The following is a 23,460-nucleotide window of genomic DNA, read 5'->3' as shown; positions in this document are numbered from 1 at the left end:
TACCTTCACAAAAGAGATATAAGACACCGATAGCTAAGACAGACACAAAAACTCTTTTGTTCCCCTGGCAATCAAATCATTAAATAGAAACTATCTAGACTTAGATCTACATATAGACTTAAATCTAACTCTAGATGTAGACTTAGATCTATTTCTAGTTCTATATTCTAGATCTAGACTTAGATCTAGACTAAGATCTTGAATCTAAATTTAGATCTAAAACTAGTTCTAGATCTAGCTAAATTTATGTCTAGTTTGTATGACAAATGACAATGGAGATATTATTTATTTTTTTTATTATTTTTGCGAGGGGAAAGTCTCGTTGTACACAATTGTAGCTTAAAGTAGGTCAAGAATTTTTTTTTTCGTGTTGTCAATTTATCTAATTTTGTTAGAAGAATAAATCTTTTTTTAGTTTCTATTTATTACATTAACATTTTATTAAATTTTGAATGTAGGCCTATGGATACGGTTAAAAATTATTATTTAAAAAAAATATAAGTGTACGCTAAATGAATATATGGAGATGCTGTGGCTGAGGGGTAAAGCAAACTGGTAGTCCCGTGTTCTAATCCTGGTGAAGACTCATAGTGGAATACTTCGGGGTCGATTTTGAGTTTGTGTTTCCACACAAACTGTCTTTATAACCTTCTTATAGTTATGTTTTGTTTGGTGTAATGCACAAACTTGTAAGATAAATTTCCTTACGAACAATAACTTGGCTTTGACGCATACTTTTTTCAAAAAGGATAATACTACGTATTACAAATACTCTCCAAAGAGAATAAACACCACTATATTCCTAGATCAAATATTCACTATTAGAGAGTGTGCTTTGTGTGTGTGTATGTGTTACTATGGTGACGGTGAGAAGAGGTTAGCGATTGGTTGTAAGAGATGCAAGATAATTGTCATTGTTGTCATTGTTCTTAGGTAGGACAGACTCCATGTTGCCTGACTGAAAAGATGTGTTTTTATAGTGAGTTAAATTCTGTTAAAAATACCATTTTATGTCATTACTAAAGTCTAATACATTGATTTCAATTAGTTAAATTTATTTATCTTATATTAAAGGTTCTATTTAGTATTGTTCTCTTGGACGGCCTTCAAGTTATTTCAAGTTGTATACGTTAATATTGTTAAGACGTGGGATTGAAGGAAAGAAAACTCACCGATCCTCAGATCGCTGGTATCTCTCTGATTGCAGAAGCACAAGACAACTATGATCAATCAATATCCCCGATAAAAAGAAAAAATGTCAAAATCTCCAAATCGAATTTACATATCCCGATTCACTAACACAATAGAAAACAATCCTCAATCCTCAGTCGAGAAATCCAAAATCATAACTAAAGTTTCTTAACACATTTACACACTAGTCCAGGTCATTTACACCCAACAGCATAAACAAATATCACTCTACTTCTCACGTGGGAAAAAAATGATTAAGTCAGGGAGGAACAGGTTTACAACAATATATATTACGCCTACAGTGGGTTAGTCTACCAGCAGTTTGGTGCTACAGGTCAACGACCGTCCACAACACTCACACGAGAGGATTTTGGGGATTTCGGCACAATTTAGGCCATCTCGTTCCCATAATCCCTCTAGGGTTACTTCCCCTTTATAGGTCAAGTGCTAACAGTTCCACATCTGAGTTAATACAAATTATGTTTACTTACAGTTCTAAGGTAAAGATTTTTTTTTTAGTAATCTAATAAAAGTCTGTTGTATATATGTATATATTTATAAGTATTTTACCCGATGTCAACGCAAGTATCATAAGAGAGCAAAGCTATGTAGAAAAATCTATATTATCATCAATCATTTTTTCTCAAATTAACTTATTCATTTATCAGTAGGCCTAGTATTTGAAAGTATGTAAAGTAACTAGCGCGTTGAACAAGTTGTACAATCCCATAATAATTTCTGTTTCCATTGAATACCAAGCGCCTGTTGAAAAACATTTGGAAGAGAGTTTTAACATAACTTACCAGAGTAACGGCACTCAATACAACTGTGTTGGTCTGACAGCGATGAGAGTGCCACAATCCAGTAACAAAGCGTTAGACGTCCCATGCCATGTTTTTTATGACATCAATGAAGTTCTTATAGAATGGATAGTTCCAAGGACTCTTTGTTCCATATATATATTTGAAGGTAAAAAGTTATTCCTACTTATAGTTATTACAAAGCTTATATCACGTTATTCCTTTTGTCTGGTAAAGAATTTGTACACGTTATTGCTCCGACGCCCAATCTCGAATCAAGCTGAAATTATGGAGTGTCTCTCCAAAATGGGGCTCCACAGCCACATGACAAAGTGTTCGAGATGAACCATAGTCGTTCTACTACGACTGAAGGAGGCCAATATAATGTATGACTTACTTTTCCTATTATGTTAACCTCAAAACATACTCCATCGTTGAGTGTCTTGATTTGATAACAATATTTTTGTATAATTTGAAAGTGTCAAAAAAACTCCTCGTTAGTACTGTTATTGCTTACGATATGTACTTAGCCGCAATGTATCAGGCCTAGATGCCGGGAAAGAAAGAGGTTTGTGGTCTATAAAACACGATACTGATGACCAGTTGATGGTCTGAAATAAATGTACACATACATCTACCCACTGTATGTCCCAGACTGCACTGATGACCAGTTGATGGTCTGAAATAAATGTACACATACATCTACCCACTGTATGACCCAGACTGCACTGATGACCAGTTGATGGTGTGAAATAAATGTACACATACATCTACCCACTGTATGACCCAGACTGCACTGATGACCAGTTGATGGTGTGAAATAAATGTACACACACATCTACCCACTGTATGTCCCAGACTGCACTGATGACCAGTTGATGGTCTGAAATAAATGTACACATACATCTACCCACTGTATGACCCAGACTGCTCTGATGACCAGTTGATGGTGTGAAATAAATGTACACATACCTCTACCCACTGTATGTCCCAGACTGCACTGATGACCAGCTGATGGTCTGAAATAAATGTACACATACATCTACCCATTGTATGTCCCAGACTGCACTGATGACCAGTTGATGGTCTGAAATAAATGTACACATACATCTACCCATTGTATGTCCCAGACTGCACTGATGACCAGTTGATGGTGTGAAATAAATGTACACATACATCTACCCACTGTATGTCCCAGACTGCACTGATGACCAGTTGATGGTCTGAAATAAATGTACACATACCTCTACCCACTGTATGTCCCAGACTGCACTGATGACCAGTTGATGGTCTGAAATAAATGTACACATACATCTACCCATTGTATGTCCCAGACTGCACTGATGACCAGTTGATGGTGTGAAATAAATGTACACATACCTCTACCCACTGTATGACCCAGACTGCACTGATGACCAGTTGATGGTCTGAAATAAATGTACACACACATCTACCCACTGTATGACCCAGACTACTCTGATGACCAGTTGATGGTCTGAAATAAATGTACACACACATCTACCCACTGTATGTCCCAGACTGCACTGTTTTTAATAGCTTCAAAATTAGTACAATTTGCATCTATATAGTCTACATTGACAGACGTGCTACATAGATTAGTTTGTTATATCTGTTACTAAATGCTCATCAGCTTTAATCCATCCATGAGTGATAGAGTTTTAAACAACACGGTGAAAAAAATAAATAAATAAAAATATAACAAATGTTATTGATACGTTTTGCTACATTTGTAGTACGTACATATTTACCAGACATGTAGGTTTGTTTGATAATTGTATTTGTATATTGTATTGTAAATCGCACTTGATAGAATCCTGGTTCTAAGATATAACAGATTTTAAGTTTTTTTAATGATTGGTCTTTTAGTTAAAGTAGAGTAACGTCCCTTTGCAGAGTGTTATTGCTGTTAGAGGCCTGAGTTTGTTTTGAGTCTAATCATTTTAAGTATCAGAATCAGTATCATGACGCGTAAGACGTAATCATCTTCTTTTTTGAAGTCACTTCTGTATAATATAAAATAAGTACTATAGAAGTAAATTGTCATAGTTGTGTATATCAAATAGTTTAATATTTGATGCTGTTATCTACAACTACCTTTACTTTGATGGCTAAATTTATATTTATGTTATTAATTGATTCCAGGTGTTATATGAATTATTGATAGAAGTACATTTATTTATGTGTCCATGACCTCCATGTCAAAGACATGTCAGGAGTTCACATTAGTACGGTATCCGGCCGGATAATTTTTTCTTTAACTATCCGGCCATATCCAGATCCGGCCGGATTTTTAAAAAAAAATCCTATGCACCCCTACGTTATAATAATGATTACAATAATAATAAAAAATAATAATTTATAATCATAATTTCATTGTTTCTGAAAAGTATTAGTCTACGTCCTTCTGACTGTGCACTTTCCTATTACTTCCTCTTAAGGCAGAAATGTAGCCGAGGTGTCAGAACCCTATCTAACCAACAAGTATGACAAGAGTTTCAGAACGTTGCCCTTTCTGATCGACGGCGACGTGAGCACACAGAAATGCACGTACATGAACGTTGGTCATAACGACACACTTAACTGGGTAACAAAAGGAAATTTTGAAATCTTTCGCCTCAATTTATACACAGGTAGGATCCGTCTTTTTTTAAAAAACTCTTTTTCTCTTAATTGATGATACCATTGAACTCATTAAATTAAATTAATGTTTGATTTTATAATCTTGTCTTTGTCTTATGTAAAAAAAAAAGCACGCATTCCCCTTTTAATCTATACCAAATAAAACATTTTTTTGATAACCAACACAAAAGTTATTGAAGCTTAATCATAACAGGGTACTAGTGAGCAAAATAAAAAAATCAGTAGAAATGTGGCAAATAATTAAGGAAAGAAAGAGTTAATGATTTTTTAAAGAAGCTTTTGTCAACAAAGCAAACATTTAAACTTTCAGAAAACCCAAAATCAAAATTTATATATATTTATATTTATATTTATAAATCTGACTTTACTTCTGTGTCAATTGTTACTTCACATTAGCCACAGAACATTACAAGTTAACAATATACTTAATAACGACTTTCACTTTTATAAAATGATACTTGTATTTATCACAGGGAAATCCGTCCAGTCTTCATAAACGTCGCTATTTCTAACTAATATCCAAAAAACAAACTACTTCTGTACTAACGCCATGTTGCTCTCTAGTTGCCTATGTCTACTACGTCATTAGTCTGTCTTACTACGTCACTACTTTTACCGTCGCTAAAACAGTACACAATATAATTGTCTAACAAAACTAACCTACACTCTAATCTACATCATTACTTTTACCGTCGCTAAAACAATACACAATATATTTGTCTAACAAAACTAACCTACACTCTAATCTACATCATTACTTTTACCGTCGCTAAAACAATACACAATATATTTGTCTAACAAAACTAACCTACACTCTAATCTACATCATTACTTTTACCGTCGCTAAAACAATACACAATATATTTGTCTAACAAAACTAACCTACTCTCTAATCTACATCATTACTTTTACCGTCGCTAAAACAATACACAATATATTTGTCTAACAAAACTAACCTACTCTCTAATCTACATCATTACTTTTACCGTCGCTAAAACAGTACACAATATATTTGTCTAACAAAACTAACATACTCTATAATCTACATCATTACTTTTACCGTCGCTAAAACAGTACACAATATATTTGTCTAACAAAACTAACCTACTCTCTAATCTACATCATTACTTTTACCGTCGCTAAAACTATACACAATATATTTGTCTAACAAAACTAACCTACTCTCTAATCTACATCATTACTTTTACCGTCTCTAAAACAGTACACAATATATTTATCTAACAAAACTAACCTACTCTCTAATGTACATCATTACTTTTACCGTCGCTAAAACAATACACAATATATTTGTCTAACAAAACTAACCTACTCTCTAATCTACATCATTACTTTTACCGTCGCTAAAACAATACACAATATATTTGTCTAACAAAACTAACATACTCTATAATCTACATCATTACTTTTACCGTCGCTAAAACAATACACAATATATTTGTCTAACAAAACTAACATACTCTATAATCTACATCATTACTTTTACCGTCGCTAAAACAGTACACAATATATTTGTCTAACAAAACTAACCTACTCTCTAATCTACATCATTACTTTTACCGTCGCTAAAACTATACACAATATATTTGTCTAACAAAACTAACATACTCTATAATCTAGTACATAACACTATTCAAATCGACAGTGAACACACAATGTGTGCAATTCTGAAAATTCCCTCTTTACCCTGAATACAACGTTTGAACTTAAGTTTAAAGAATACTACACAATTTCTGTATTGTTCATTCAAATTTAGATATTTAGTTCTAGAAGAAGATTAGAAATAATATAGGCTGTCTGTGGGAAAAAATGTAGACTTTTTATATTATTTATATTTGCGATGATAGATATTTCCGCTTTTTCTGTAGCGTGTTTAGAAATGCTACATTTATTTATTTATTTATTTTCAGTGCCAAGATATATCAATACTACAGTCCATGTACAGTTTGAGACCAAAAGGCGTAACGTCTATTTCGCCAATAACTTTAATTGGAACAATACATTGTTCAAGTTTTCAATTACATTTTCGGATGTTAAATACATTTCCATATTCAAATTAGAAGTTACCGAAGGGATGCTACAACTCTGCGAGATAGAGCTTATTGGAGGTACGAGTGAGTGATAGGATCGAACCCTTCCCTTATCCCACCTCACTCTGCCTGTCTGAGCAAACTGTTCGGTCTTGGAAAGGTCCAAGCAGATGTAAATATTTTGTTTCTGTCCTTATTACCCATGGCTCGAATCACAAAACGCTTGAGTTAGAGACGAAGCCAAAGGCCGAGCACATTAGATAACCCCCCCCCCCCCATTTTCCTTTTCTGTACCACATCCGTACACTTGTCCGCCATAGGAACGGCCCCTTGAAAGACTGTGTGTGGATAGTGACATGTTTTGTTGGATCCATCATCCATTCCTGACAGCGCATTTGAATCAGTCCTTATGCACAACAACAATGGTTAAGTTTTGTTTCTCTACAGCCTTAATCGTCTCCTCTAACAGAGGTATTACCCGGACCGGTTGTTAGATAGATAGATAGATAGTTAGATAGATAGATACTTAGATACTTAGATACTTAGATAGATAGATAGATAGATAGATAGATAGATAGATAGATAGATAGGAAGCATGGTCGAGAGGCAAAGTGCGCTTGAACTTGGCTTGGCTTGGCTACCTAGAAGGGGGCTCGAGGTTCGACACCCGACTCGGGCAGAGTCAGTGTTTACTGAGCGCCTAAAGGCAGCACGGAAAACCAACTCCTAGATACCCCCTTCCCCCCACAAATGAGATTAGACCAAAAAGCGCTCTGAGCATGCTATAAACATGAAAGTAGCGCAATATAAAAGCTATAATATATAGATAGATAGATAGACCCTGAGAATAATTCCGAACTTTCTTTTTCTCCAAATATTTTTAGACTGCGTTTCCGGTTTCTTTGGGTACCTTTGCGAAGGAATCTGTAGCCTGACCTGTGCCAACCAAATGTGTGACAATTATGGTCGATGTATTCAGTGTGTGCAAGGCAGAAAAGGTCCTTACTGTCAGGACGTCGAAATCATAGAGGTCATCGTCAATACAACGCTGACCACTCCCCTGGCGGGTCAGGCAGAAGGAGACAAGTTTCACCATTCGGAAGAAATATTCCTGTTAATAGTGTTTATAACAATTCCCATTGTAGCCTGTTTTCTTTGCTATGGCCTACTAACTGTCTACACTGAGCGTACTTCTAGTTTGTACAATGTTGAATTTTAAGACGCTGTTCTCTCTATATATATTTATAAGTCCGATGCAATGCCTTCAAATAAAATTGTTATTAACTTTTTCTCTGTAATTATTTTCCTCGTTCCTATGGAATTATTCATTTGTGCTAATTAGTGTTTCGCTACCCTGTAATGACAAAACTTCTATGACTTTTTTTGTGTGTATTTAATCAGGAAATGTTATATGTTTCGTATATAAAATTATAGGACAATGTATGCACTTTTTTTTATATCACTCAGATTAAAGTTTATAAAAGCAAAAGTTAAGTTAATTTAATGGCGTTAAATAAAACGTTGGTATCGTCAGTTGGGAGAGAAAGAGTTAAAAGTTGTTTTATATTGTCAACGAGAATTGAAAGTAACAGATATTCAATCAATGTATTTCTAACAAGCAAAATGTAATATAAAAATTCCACTCACTCACTCTGTCTGTCTGTCTCGTAAATTGTTAAATTACGTGCTATTCCCCATTTTCTATTCTCGGATCAAGTTAAAAGTTCGTAAAATTACTCATTAAACAGGTGAAGACCTGAATCCATAAAATAAATTAGTTAATTAATTGCTGGTGGTTAATATTTTTTTTTTATTGAAATAAAGCGAATGAGAGATGTAGATGTATATATGGATTTAAGCCCCTTAAAACTTTTGATGGGTGTTTTTTCTCCCACATCCCATTCTCGGATCAAGTTGAAATTTTGCATAATTATTCATAGTCGAGGACAATACACTAATCTCTTCAAAAATTAACCAATTATTTATTTTACTGATGCTTTTTTTGGGCCTTTATATAAACATTAGGCCATAAAAGTTTGAAATCGGTAAATTGTAAAATAGGGAATGTTAGACTGGGATAAATTGAATTCTTTCTTTTAGCTTACACTTTTTAATAATAATAGTACTTTAATTTGTTAGAGCGCTGTTATTAAAAAAATGTAGGCTCAAGGTGATGTGATAACATTACATACATCAACACTAGAGCTAAAATGACAAACTAATCTAAAAAAAAAAGTTTGAAACAGATAGGCCTTAATGTTCTTGAATGCAGTGTAGCGTGTTGTTTGTCAGAGAAATATGGGGAAAGAGTTTCAAACCTTTGATCCGTGCATTTAAAAATGCCGCAGTTGGTAGCTTTTGAGGGAGAAACGTGGCACCACTAGAAGCGTTGAGTCCATTGAGCGTAGGACTTTCTGAGGGACATATGAAGTGATCAATTCGCTAAGGTACAAGGGCATTTCTTTATTCTAGATACACTGATGACAAAGTGTGGCCACCTTGTAGTCGATTCTCGCTTTCACGGGAAGCAATGGAGTGTGCGCAAGAGAGTAGTGGCAGAATCTCGTCTTGTTATTATGCACTATGCTCAGGCCTGGACAGCCTCCAACACGGTGAGGTGCGGTCAGGGCGCGTCATGCGCTCCCAGACACCACTGGCTTTTTGGGACTTGTCGCAGCACTCAAACCACTTTTCCATTTCTGTTTTTTTATAATTATATCCAAAGCATGATGAAGACTTGCGGCCTGTTCGGTGGGTGGTATTTGCCTTTCCTGATGGGCCAAGGAGTTTGCAATAGTGTTGTCACACCTATGTGACTCGGTACCCACTGCATAATTACAGTGGTAGGGATAACGATATGGCCGCCCCCTACATTCGGCCGCCTGCGTGCAAGGCACACATTGCACAATAGGTAGCGGTGGCCCTGCATGATACAGATATAGTCACTAAAGAGTTTTACCGTTTTAATTAACTTTAGCTCGGCTTCTGCATATAGATCTAAATCCATGTATAATAACCTGGACACACATTTCTTACATTTAGTGTCAACCTTAAAACCGTTTGTAGTGTCATGGAGTAATTTAGATGTGGTTTAATTGCTAGGCAGAACCAGAGTGGAGATAGTGAGTCACCCTGGTATATACCTCTTCTTATGTGCACAGAACCTAGTTTATCACGATTAAGGTGCAGATTTATCTTCCAATTATCCATAAAGACTTTCAATATTTTTCTTTTTTGTTTTATTGGGTGTTGATTCTATGAATATCCAGAGTTTTAAATAGCCAATCATGCGGAACTGAATCGAATGCTTTTTTGTAATCGATGTAGCACATATGTTAGTTTCTCTTTCTTCTATTAGCTTGGTGCAATATAATACCATCTATAGTAAGCTGTAATGTACAGCCCATCGACTCCTCAATGCAACCTTGTTGTTCCTCTGCTAGTAGCTTATTGGCAGAGCAAAATTTATACATTTTACTTTTTAATAGTGAATTTAATAGTTTATACACAACTGACAGACAAGTGATAGGGCGATAGTTTGATGGTTGATTCGAATCACCTTTTGGCGGGGAAGAGAGATGTTCTCCCTTCAGTGAGTTCTATCAGCATTGAAGACGGTTCTGATATTAACCCGTTAAAACGTGATGTTTGTGGTACATGTATGGCTGTAAGTTTGTGTATATTGTCCGGGCCAGGAGCAGTCCAGTTGTGAGTTTTTGATATAGCTGCTCGGCTGTGAAATCCTCATCAGGCATTTCTGGTATTAGGTTGTTTGTAGTTTGGATTTCCTCGATCCAGTCAGCCTGTACGTTGTAAATGTAGAGGGTCAGACCAAAGCGCTGCCCAGTAGTCGACCAACGCGCCGTGTTTAGTGCTATACTGTTAATGTTTTGAATGTTTGTCAGCATTATTATCAGCTAGTTGAAATAGACTCTAAATAGAGCATTATGCTCTTTCCTTTTAGTGGTTTCGTTGTAGCGCTTTAACCTAGCTCCCTTTAATAATAATAATAATAATAATAATCTTTATTATCCGTATGGAAATTTGTCTTACAATTTGTGCATTACACCAAACAAAAAACATTATAACTATAAGAAACCAAAGTGTACATTCACACCAGACTCACTCATAATTTACATGTGACAAAGTTTATACCAGATTGTTCTTATTAAATGATTTGATTGCCAGGGGAACAAAAGAGTGTTTGTGTCTGTTTGTCTTTGCTAGCGGTGTCTTGTATCTCTTTTGTGATGGTAAAATCACAAAATCCTGACACAAAGGGTGATTCTTTATTTCGAGGATATTGTTAGCTTTTTTATAGATGTTTGTCTCAAACAACTGCCCAAATGGGGTTGTTTTTTTTTTGCCAATGATTTTACCAGCAGCATTTAGGATTCTATAAAGTTTATTTTATTTTTAATGCTCAGATTGCCATACCAGGTGTGATGTTGCTTGTTCAGGCTGTCTTGAGGTCAACTAAGGATGACTGTTGGATTTCAACCAATTACTCTGCAAGCGTTTGGGTGTAGATGTTCGGGTGTATTCCGTGTAGTTGAACAACAATACAGACAGGAACAATTAACATCGGTTGTAACGAGTGAAGAGATGTAGTCAACACTGATGAACAACTTCACATATATTTATTCTGATAAAAGGCCACAGTAGAAGTCTCTGTCACTAAACACGTCGTTACCCTGGAGTATTCTATCGCTAACTGATTTTCCGGTCTCTAACCCAACATATCCCAAACGTCACTAGTCCCGTTCAATATGCGTCTTCTATGGTGCGTCGCTAAATAACTAAACTATATAAATAAGGTGTCTAACACAGGCAGTGATATTGAAACTTTGAAATATTGCAGATGTGAGCGTGATAAAACATAGCCAAGGCCTTTTCGCTAACATTAAACGAGGACAATTTTCTTAGTAATCGTAATCTTTGCTGCCCTTTTTTGCTTTAGTTTAACTTTCTGTCTCAGCGTATCTTTCAAACATATGAGTCGTCTGTGGCTATCAGAATCAGTTTGATTCCCATTGTTCTTAATATGGACTTCATTTTGTTAACATCAATGATCAACAGCAGTCACGTACTATTACTTGACTCTCTATAAATATCATTATTTTAATCTATCATCATAACTCCCCGTTATTACAAAGCTTGTATCAACTCATTATGTCTGTCTTTCTGTCTGTCCAGTAAAAGGTTTCAATATATTTTTTCACCCATTTCTCAATTTCAGATTAAGTTGAAACTTTGCACAGGTATTCATTGTACTTGACAAAACATGAATCAATCCAAACAATTAACCAATTAGCTAATTAATTATTGATGATTAATTATTGTGTTTGACCACTTACTGACCAGTGGTCCACAACAGGAAAAAGGCAATGAACAGCAGCATCTGCTCTATTTATAACACTCGACTCAAATATTATAATATAACAACAGGCGGAAGTACAAGTATTAAATCTGGCACTAGCCTATAAAAGTAAAAAAGCAATAAAGACATATAGGAGTGTTAGATCACAATCATGTTTACAAATGAGTTTTATTTGAATGACAAGAAAAGACAAACAAACAAACAAAAAATAATACAAAGCTTATTCGGGCGGTAATTTTTTATCACTTAGTTTGGATCAGATTTAGACCAGTGGTTCCCAAACTTTTTTTGTCTCGTAGACCCCTTGCCATAATTTCTGATTTTCAGTAGACCCCCCTGGTTAACTTGTAGTACATTTTTTTCCAAATTATTTCTGGAATCGTCAAACACTGGAAATGGTTTGTTATGTACCGTTGCTATGGATACTATGTTTCAAGTAGGAATCTGGTGTTCTATAAAGTAGTCCTTCACACATTTACTATTAATTGATGAATTATTTTGCTTTAAGTATCATTGTAAAAAGTATTCGTGTGGCTTAAATACGGTTTTGTTTTCACTACCAGAAGAAGGGGCGAAGGCGAGTAGCTGGCGCCTAAACCAGTAACTTCGGGCAGGATGGGATCATTAAGTTTGGCTTGCTACCCACATAGCAGAAGGAAAACTAAATTCAAACCTCTGCCTTGCAGCTGTATCCAAACAGGGGGAAGGTTTTATCAACCCTGAGGAAAAGTAAAAAGCCAGCGACCCTTAGGCAGTTTGCAGCAAACAGCACTACCCTCTGTCAGAACCGTGTGACGCCGCTGATCCCAAACTGTATATGTCGTTTGTAAAGAATTACATAAGAAGCTTTTAATGTTATAACTTATACCACCAATGTGCCCTTTATATCAGATGTAGGTTTGTGTAAAAACAGTTTTTAAAACTACTTCAAAGGCCGGTAAAATCCATGTTTTACTTGTAGTGTTTTCAAAGAGATATTGTAAGACACTCACAGACCGTCATCTTCTCTAAATGATGTTGAAGAGAGATTTTGTGGGGGGCTATTCTGAACTTAATCATTTTCAAACTTGTATCTTTTTATCAGGATGGCATCGTCTCCATTGATCCTCAAACGTAATTAGTCTTATACCGTCCTAAAGAGGCACCCAGGCAATCTCTTGAATTTCCATTTTAAATAATCAACGCTGTACAGTCTACATTTCTTTTTGCTAAACATTTGTTACATGTAGACAAAATTTAAGCTATTCAAATAAGTCTGTGGCATTTTAATTCTCAAGAGACGATCTTTTCCCTTTGCAACTTCTTGTGTGACTAAAGAGGCCAATCCTTGATACACAGCTGCGATCTCAGGTTGGGCATATATAATCACCAGGCGCCGTTGCATTTTCACCCTTCTTTCTGCTTCTGTTGTGTATGACATCTGTGACCCTTCCTTTATGCTCTCTCTCCATGTTGATCTGTCCAGTGCCACCTCTTCCCTGTTGCCAGTGTCGATTTCGAAGAGCTTCATGTCGCGTTTGCATACATCCGTATAACGTAAAAGTGGGCGACCAGCGGCTCTCCTGCCTTCTATTAGATCGCCATACAGGATGTCCTGTGGAAGTCGACCTACTGGCATTCTACGAAGTGGCCAAGCCAGCCAAGGCGTCTGCTACTGATAACAGAGCAGATGTCCTGGCACCCTGCTCTTTAAATAAGTATTGAAATTAAATATAACAATTTTTTTGTTTGAATAGCAGGATAAATATTGAAATGGTAAAGTACAAATCGTTTATTAGTGTAGGAAATAATTACATTAATGGGATTGAAAATTAAAGTCACAAATGAAATGAAATGAAATCCATTATCGTAGACCCCCAAGGGCATCTCATTGACCCCCAATTTATTTTTTTCACTTTCATAGACCCCTTGGAAGTCTTCAAAGAGTCCTAGGGGTCTATATAGACCACTTTGGGAATCACTGATCTAGACCAACGACAATACATCTGTGCGATTAAAAATATTTTTACAAAGCTTATATCAACTCAACGACACCCACTTCAGTCACGCACTATTTCTTTACCTAGTTCGAGATAACAAACAAAGTTTGTACACGTTATATCTCCGACACCCACTTCTGTCTAGTACTATTTCTTTCCCTTGTTTGAGATACCTAACAGCAAAGTAATTTATTACCAATAGTTATTTTTTTTTAAAATTGATTCCTGTGTTCTCAGGCAAAAGAAATAATTCTGCAAAATTTCAGCTTGATCCGATTTAGGGTGTCTGAGAAATAACATGTACAAACATTTTACCTAACAGACAGACAGACAGAGTTGATATAAGCTTTGTAAAAATGAGGTAACATTTCTAATATGTTAAAGCAGGGGTTCTCATCCTATGGCTCGCGACCCCTTTGCAATTTTGCAGGGGTCGCCTAGGACTAATATAAATATGGATTTATTTTCTTTTTAGAAGTGTAAAACTATTTAAATTATAGATATTATTTCTATGGTCAAAGTCGCGCACGTCTTGAGGTATTTGAATAGCATTTTTTTCGTTTATATTAAATAATTTGGCCATTGTTTTATAGTCCATATTATTGACGGGAATATTTGTATTATGGAACAACTCTTAAAAAAGGATCTGCAACAAAGAACGTTAATAAGGAAAAAAAAATTAATTATAAGCAGAAATATATTTTAGTCAAAGGATAATTTCATATTAATCATTTCGTAATTAAACATAAAGCTTGGGCAGGGTTTAATTAGGTATAGCATTATGATTACAATTTTTATAACACTATCCTAAGCGCAGTTACTCCAGAAAAATTATCTTACGGTTGGGGGTCGGCGCATGGTGGGGAATGGTAAATAGGGGGTCGCCGAGCTGGAAAGGTTGAGAACCACTGTAACAGTTAAAGGATAACCTATCAATGAGTAGCTTCATAAGGTTTTCAAGAGTTGATTGAAGTAATTTGGTTCTCGTTGGGATCTGTTGATAACGACATACCGTCCATTTTCACTCTCCTTCATGTGGTATCTGTACCGTTCAGTGGCAAACAATTTGGTTGTAATTATGGACAGTGCTGATTGGTCGAACCTGTCGAATAGGCAGATTTTTTTTTTTGGGTCATTGAAGCGTTAGAAATGTTTTCTTTAGGTGTTAGTGTTATATAGATGAAAATTTACATTTACATTTATATATATTTAATTAAAACATTTTTTGTGAAATTAACTGTTATGAAAAATGAAAGTATGTTGTTGTAACTCCGCTCCCGCGCCGACCCTGATGGTGCGCATCAGAGCACAGTTTAACGCGAGTAGGACAAAAAGATGTTGGTTCTACAGGAAGTACTGTTGTAGATCCGGCTGAAGCCTATCTATTGGTTAGGCCAATAATAGAATATGCATCCTCCGTTTGGGACCCCTCAACTCAAGAAAACATCAAGAAACTGGAACAGACACAAAATAGAGCAGTGAGATTCATAACAAACGAATATTCACATTTGACTAGAGTAACACCTTTAGTAAAATCACTAAATTTAGAAAACCTTCAAGACAGAAGGCTCAAAAGTAAAGTAGCAATCATACATAAAACAGTGAACCATAATCTTCAAATACAAAAACAAAATTTAATAAAATACTCTGAAAGACACAAAGATAAAGGCACATTCCTCATCCCATATGCTAGGACAAATTAGTACAAATACTCCTTCTTCCCTAGTGCTATTAGAGCATGGAATGGGTTGCCTGAGCTAGCCAGGAAAACCAGTGACTTGGCAGAATTTAAGTCATTGGTTAATATGCATGACTAAATGCATGACGCGTAGGACGTAATCATCTTCTTTTTTGAAGTAACGTCTGTATTATATAAGATAAGATAAGATAAGATAAGAAGCCTATCTGCAAGTTATGGGAGGCTGAACTGTCTGGGGCTAAGGCAGGGGCGGACTGGGTGTCGAAATCGGCCCGGGCATTTCTATACAATCCGGCCCATATCTTGTATATCATATAATGGACAACCAATTCTAGGTCTACCTGTCCTCAAAGTCATTCTGTTAAGTTTGATAATGTATCGATACGCATGCATACAGTGAGCACTAAATCTTTATAGAAATATAGGCCTTATGTTACTTTTTAATCGCTAAATGTGTAGGCCCTAAAAGGATAAAGGCTGCTAGTAGCACTATCTACAGATGTAGGCTATCACAATATTTCGGAAAATGTGTTAGGTGAAAACAGTATTACACTGTAGAATCTGTGAAAGATTTTGTTTTTAAACACAACGCTCAGATGGCCCCTTTTATAAGGTTTTATAAAGTCTTTAACATTTTGATCCGTACCATAATAGCATCCATGCGGCTAATTCGTGGCCCTACCAGCCCATAAGGGCACCGGCCCACCGGGCATTTGCCCGGTCGCCCGTATAGCCAGTCCGCCCCCTGGGCTAAGTGACGTCCGAGTGATACCAGTGAACTGTTTGGAGGACCTTGTTGATGTCTAAAGAGCTGAGCCGAAGGCTCTTCGAGCTCTAAGTTTGAAAAAAAACCTGTTTGGACGCCAAACAGTAAAAAAAAAAAAAACCTGTGTGAACACACAGTTCTGTTTTGGAGAGACCCTAGACAATGCCTATGTAAGGCATTGCTGTTGACCGATGCGTTCGGCCCCCGACACGTGGACTAGAGACACGGCCGAAGGCCGAGAATGCACCGGGGACTTCTGCCATTTTCCTTCAATGTACCAAGCTAACTGTGCGGGATCCGCCATTTATGTAACGGTCCCTTTGAGGAACAGCGCATGGATTGGTGACGTGTTTGTGGGGACTTTATTACAACCCCGCCCGTGCAATGAGTGGACTCTCGTCTACCTGTGTCCTGTGTTGCTAACCATTTAGCCTAACCACTTCCTCAAATGGCCGTTTCCACGCGGGCGCCACGATGAGGCAGGGCAACGTGCCCTCGGTTTGGAGGACCTGGAGCGACACTGGGAAGTGTGTCGGTGGTCTGTTGTAGTGTTAAGTAGGACTTGTAGAACTTAAGATATTACTCCCTGTGACTTCATAGCTGAAGTTCATGTCTAATCTAACTATTTGTTTATAGCTGTAAATGAAAAAAAACATTGTCTATTATTACCTCCTTCATTTCCTTGAGTGATTACATTAGATATACTACAACAATATAAAAGAATAGATGAGTTTAAGTGCTGTAAACTTTTAGAACAAACAAAAAGAAACTAAGTCTAATCGTATGCAGCTCTATGTAGCTAAGTCATTAACTCTTTCTCTCCTAATCGACGATGCCAACGTTGATTCGACTCCCATTAAACTAAATTTAATTTTGGATTTACAAACTGTAATTTGTGCTGTGTAAAAAAGAGCATGCATTCTCCTATAATTCAATACCAAATATAACATTGTCTGATAACAAACAAAAAAGTTATTGAAGTTTAACCCTAACAGGATAGTGAAATACAAACAAGCAAAACTAATAATACTATCGGAACGAGAAAAATATTACGGAGAGAAAGAGTTAAAGAGTACGAGCTTTCCTTTTCGTCACCTTCAGCTCGTGTATGAACGTAATCAGACATGAAACACATTACAAACTCTATTTTAAACAAAAAAAAAGGTTATATATAGCGTAGTTGTATCAATTAGTTTGGATCAATCATTAGCAATACTAAATCTGTGCGATTACCAATATGTGCAATACTGTGATCCTTGCGCGAATAGATATTCCCAGCATCTTTACAGTCCTCAGACAACGCCGCTTGCGCTGGCTTGGACATGTTCGCCGGATGGAGGACAAGCATTTGGACATGCATTTAAAATGCGATCACCCAGATACCCTTCTTTCTCACCTATCCCTTTCCAACTGCTACAGACAAGTGATAAGATCATAACTAAGTGTTGGTTGTTGGCCTCCTTCAGTCGTAGAACGACTATGGTTCATCTCGCACACTGGGGCACCACACAAGATCTCTCAACTTTCTTTCTCCATTCGTCTCTGTCATTTTTTCTTAGATAGAATTTCAGTCTGATATTCGTTCTGAAAATATTGATACGTGCCTTTTTACCTGCCTGGATGGACCACTTCGGGGGCCGATTTTGAGTTTGTGTTTCCACACAAACTGTGTTTGTAACCTTGTTTGGTATTATGCTTTTTTGTGTGCGATGATTGTGTATTACGATTATTTCTTTGGATTATGCATTATGATGAGATATGGTGATTGAGGGACGCGTTATGATTATATAATGTATTTGTAATGTGTGAACTTGCACAAGAAATGTAGAATGTATTGCGTGGAATATCGTGCTCTACAAACCTGTGGCACATGTGAATTTCTTTCTTTGGGGTAAAGCAGTCCACGCTGTTCTCCTTGGTAAGCGGACAGAAACAATCTTTCTCAAAGCCACACTTGGCCCACGGTTCCAGTACAGCTCTGACTATAAACGGTGTCTGTTTAAGTACAATAATTCCACTTTGTATTTGCGTGTAGTTTAGATAAGCACAAGGCAGGTCTCCCATATAGTCAAACATCTAGGAAATAGAACATTACACTAGTGAAACATTTAGGAAATAGAACATTACACTAGTGAAACATTTAGGAAATAAAACATTACATTAGTGAAACATTTAGGAAATAAAACATTACACAAGTCAAACATCTAGGGAATAGAACATTACACAAGTGAAACATTTAGGAAATAGAACATTACACAAGTCAAACATCTAGGGAATAGAACATTACACAAGTGAAACATTTAGGAAATAGAACATTACACAAGTCAAACATCTAGCAAATAAAACATTACACTAGAGCTTGGCGACCCCTTTTTACAACCCTCCACTCTACCGCGACCCCCCCCCCCCACGCACAAACATACAGCAATAGAAGAATAAACACAATCCATTTTTTCGATGGCCTTTGGCGACCCCTGGCAAATCGTCAATCGAACCCCAAGGGTTGAGAATCCCTGCACTAGACAAACCTTTAGGGAATGTCACGAGAACATTAAAGAAAGTAAGAGAACACTGCGCTATTTAAATAACTAGGAAATGGTAGTAGACTATTACACTAGTTGAGCTTCTAGAAAATAGAACATTACGCTAGTGAAACGTCTAGCAAATAGAACATTACACTAGTGAAACATTTAGGAAATAGAACATTACACTAGTGAAACATTTAGGAAATAGAACATTACACCAGTGAAACATTTAGAAGATAGAACATTACACTAGTGAAACATTTAGAAAATAGAACATTACACTAGTGAAACATTTAGGAAATAGAACATTACACTAGTGAAACATTTAGAAAATAGAACATTACACCAGTGAAACATTTAGAAAATAGAACATTACACTAGTGAAACATTTAGAAAATAGAACATTACACTAGTGAAACATTAGGAAAAAGAACATAACACTAGTGAAACGTTAGGAAAAAGAACATTACACTAGTGAAACATTTAGGAAATATAACATTACACTAGTGAAACATTTAGGAAATAGAACATTACACTAGTGAAAAGTTTAGGAAATAGAACATTACACTAATAAAACATTTAGGAAATACAACATTACACAAGTGAAACATTTAGGAAATAGAACATTACACTAGTGAAACGTCTAGGAAATAGAACATTACAATAGTGAAACATTTAGGAAATAGAACATTAAACTAGTGAAACATTGAGGAAATACATTACACTAGTGAAAAGTATAGGAACTAGTGCATTACACTAGTGAAACATTTAGGAAAGGGGGTTCGGGGGGGGGGGGAGGGTGACACCCACCTTAGTGACGCCACTGGGTTGAGCCAATCCTCTTTGTGATTGCTTAAATTGATTCACATTTTTGGAATTCATCTAATTCTTTTTGTACTGTTTAAATGTATTGTTTCGTTTATATTGTTCAACAAATGACGCAATCGTTAGCAAATCGATTTTGGGCTTTAGTTGAGTACAATTTTTAATCAGTATCTTTTTTTTTTTCTCTAACATAGCAGAATAAGAAAATATAAAAATAATTTTTTAAAAAAAAGCTAATATCAAGATTACTCGTATCGATTAGTTTGGATAAGTCATGTAATTAAATGTATAATGAATTTAAATAAAAAAAAATACATTTTATAAAAAGAAAAAAATGGAGATGACCTGAATTCGAACTCATGGCTCAAGCCTTCTCAGGTTTCTCAAGCCAACACGGTAGCCACTTTACCAGTGGAGAGCGTATGAAAATGAAAGATTGTAGAGTTATCTATTGTTTCTATAGCCTCGTCCTATTTTACATGTCACAGACGAAGGGGACCAACTCAGCTTCTACCATAGCTTCAGTAAATTACAATTTCTTTCCCTTGTTCAAGATACCAAAGAAAATAATTTATTACCAATAGTTAATGGAATAATTGGTTATTTATTTTAATTGATTCTTATGTTGTCGGGTAAAAGAAATAATTGTGCCAAATTTCAGCTTAATCCAAGATTGGGTGTGGGAGAAATAACGTGTACAAACTTTTTACCAGACAAATAGAGTGGGTTGATATACGCTTTGCTAAAAGGCTTCATTTTATTTGTGTTACAAACATCTAGACACAGTTTCTAGTTGATGTATTGACTAGAGCAGTGATGCCCAACCTTGTGCGGTCTGCGGGCCATTTTAATTTCCGACACTCGTGTCGCGGGCCACATCAATAAAAAGATGAAAAAAATGAAATAAACTATTATAAATAGCTTATTACAAACCCGTGGCTCTAGTAGGCAACGTAACGTAGAAAACAACTGTCTGCATCGCTTGAAATTTCTCAATCTGGCTTCATAAGTCAATCAGTTTCAGTTGCAGATCTGTCGGGGCACTCCTCAGAGTCAGTAAAAAAAAATATTTTTAATTGGCTTCTCTGTCATAACAAGCGTTGTCTCATTTAGTTTTGAATGGTAATTTGTAGGCTACCATATCTTCCACTCGTTTTGCAATGGTCATGCGAGAAAGACTGACGGCTTTAACTGCATTTTTATTAGCATTAATTCCATTCATCACAGCTAGCAAGCACTTTTTGGACACTTCATTTCTGAACTCTGATGCGAGCAGCTCTGTAGTTTGCCCTTACCACCAAAACTCATTTTCTTGTCTCTTTTTTGTAAATGTTTTCGTCAATGGCCAAAATCACTCAAATTAACAATATTTTTTCTCAGCGGCTCAAGCCAACAATGTCTGCATATTTTCTAATGTTTTGGTTTACAATGCATTTTTATGTTATGCTCTTAAAAAGCAGCTCATAACTAAAAGCAGCCACATTTACTGAACAAATCCAATCAATGTTGGATAATTATCAAAAAAAGCAAAGATCTGTCCACTTTTTCTTGAAGCTTCTACATTTAGAGTCTCCTCGCGTTGATACCAAAAGAACATGAACCAATCGAATGCATTAATGATGCCCTGTGTGACACACCCAAGATGTCAAGGACACGGCCAGCTGGACAGCAGCGACATTGTCCAAGAATAAAAATAACTGTCAACTATTGTCGCCGAAAAATAAACGTTGTGTTCTTTAGAAAAATAATATGACTATTATATGACTATTATATGACTATTATATGACTATTATACGACTATTATACGACTATTATATGACTATTATATGACTATTATACTATTATACGACTATTATATGACTATTATATGACTATTATATGACTATTATATGACTATTATATGACTATTATATGACTATTATATGACTATTATATGACTATTATACGACTATTATATGACTATTATATGACTATTATATGACTATTATATGACTATTCGACTATATTAGATTCGAATGAAATCCTTTCTCTAACGTAGGGAAAATACATTTTTCACCTTTGTTTATTTTCTACACTTTGTTCCGATGTTCGGCGGTATGGATGAAGCCACGTCGCGGGCCGGACATGGCCCGCGGGCCGTAGTTTGGGCATCACTGGACTAGAGTACAAGTAGGAGAGGCTAAAGTTGTTACCCCTTTCAATGTCGCTACTGGAATGTTGTGCATCCAGTTACTTCCCCATAGCTGTATGCCTAGTTTATCTCCCCTGTCGAGTAACTCGAGGACAGAATCTTTCCAAGTTATAGAGGCGTCTTGGTAGATGACAAACTTGTTCGCCTTCATCATGGCAGCCTGGAGAAATGTAAAGAAATATTAGAAAGTATTTGAAGATGAAACACTTGTGCACACACTAGGTGAACGTTGTCGTAATGAATAGTGGCTCTCACACAAACTAGGTGAACGTTGCAGTAATGAATAGTGGCTCTCACACAAACTAGTTGACTATTACCATGAGTGGTTACCCTACATGCTAGTTGACTATTACTATGAGTGGGTACCCTACAAACTAGTTGACTATTACAATGAGTGGTTACCCCACAAACTAGTTGACTATTACTATGAGTGGTTACCCCACAAACTAGTTGACTATTACCATGAGTGGTTACCCTACATGCTAGTTGACTATTACCATGAGTGGTTACCCCACAAACTAGTTGACTATTACCATGAGTGGTTACCCTACAAGCTAGTTGACTATTACCATGAGTGGTTACCCTACATGCTAGTTGACTATTACTATGAGTGGTTACCCTACATGCTAGTTGACTATTACCATGAGTGGTTACCCCACAAACTAGTTGACTATTACCATGAGTGGTTACCCTACATGCTAGTTGACTATTACTATGAGTGGTTACCCTACATGCTAGTTGACTATTACCATGAGTGGTTACCCTACATGCTAGTTGACTATTACCATGAGTGGTTACCCTACATGCTAGTTGACTATTACCATGAGTGGTTACCCTACATGCTAGTTGACTATTACTATGAGTGGTTACCCTACATGCTAGTTGACTATTACCATGAGTGGTTACCCTACAAGCTAGTTGACTATTACCATGACTATGAGTGGTTACCCTACAAGCTAGTTGACTATTACCATGAGTGGTTACCCTACATGCTAGTTGACTATTACTATGAGTGGTTACCCCACATGCTAGTTGACTATTACCATGAGTGGTTACCCCACATGCTAGTTGACTATTACCATGACTATGAGTGGTTACCCCACCTGCTAGTTGACTATTACCATGACTATGAGTGGTTACCCCACCTGCTAGTTGACTATTACCATGACTATGAGTGGTTACCCCACCTGCTAGTTGACTATTACCATGACTATGAGTGGTTACCCCACATGCTAGTTGACTATTACCATGAGTGGTTACCCCACATGCTAGTTGACTATTACCATGAGTGGTTACCCCACATGCTAGTTGACTATTACCATGAGTGGTTACCCCACCTGCTAGTTGACTATTACCATGACTATGAGTGGTTCCCTCACAAACTAGTTGACTATT

General features: G+C 36.4%; 2 protein-coding genes across 2 annotated transcripts in view; one reads left to right on the top strand and one right to left on the bottom strand.

The window, feature by feature from the left end:
* LOC106054029 (uncharacterized) overlaps window positions 1-8,175 on the top strand; it is a 50,941-nt gene extending 42,766 nt beyond the window's left edge. The window contains exons 20-23 of the mRNA XM_056042939.1: window positions 1,951-2,160; window positions 4,451-4,642; window positions 6,581-6,778; window positions 7,585-8,175. Coding sequence (XP_055898914.1) covers window positions 1,951-2,160; window positions 4,451-4,642; window positions 6,581-6,778; window positions 7,585-7,919 — 935 coding nt within the window. The 3' untranslated portion in view covers window positions 7,920-8,175. The remainder of the gene's footprint in view (window positions 1-1,950; window positions 2,161-4,450; window positions 4,643-6,580; window positions 6,779-7,584) is intronic.
* A 4,054-nt stretch (window positions 8,176-12,229) lies between these two features.
* The window catches only part of LOC106059889 (uncharacterized), a 37,268-nt gene continuing 26,037 nt past the window's right edge, over window positions 12,230-23,460 (bottom strand). Inside the window, exons 6-8 of the mRNA XM_056041798.1 lie at window positions 22,067-22,225; window positions 18,386-18,600; window positions 12,230-15,161 (exon numbers count right to left, since the gene is read on the bottom strand). Coding sequence (XP_055897773.1) covers window positions 15,005-15,161; window positions 18,386-18,600; window positions 22,067-22,225 — 531 coding nt within the window. The 3' untranslated portion in view covers window positions 12,230-15,004. The remainder of the gene's footprint in view (window positions 15,162-18,385; window positions 18,601-22,066; window positions 22,226-23,460) is intronic.

This window comes from Biomphalaria glabrata, chromosome 9, assembly GCF_947242115.1.
Source record: "Biomphalaria glabrata chromosome 9, xgBioGlab47.1, whole genome shotgun sequence".
Classification (NCBI taxonomy): Eukaryota; Metazoa; Mollusca; class Gastropoda; family Planorbidae; genus Biomphalaria; species Biomphalaria glabrata.
The sequence above is the reverse complement of the archived record's forward strand: the minus strand, read 5'-3'. Positions and strand labels throughout refer to the sequence as shown.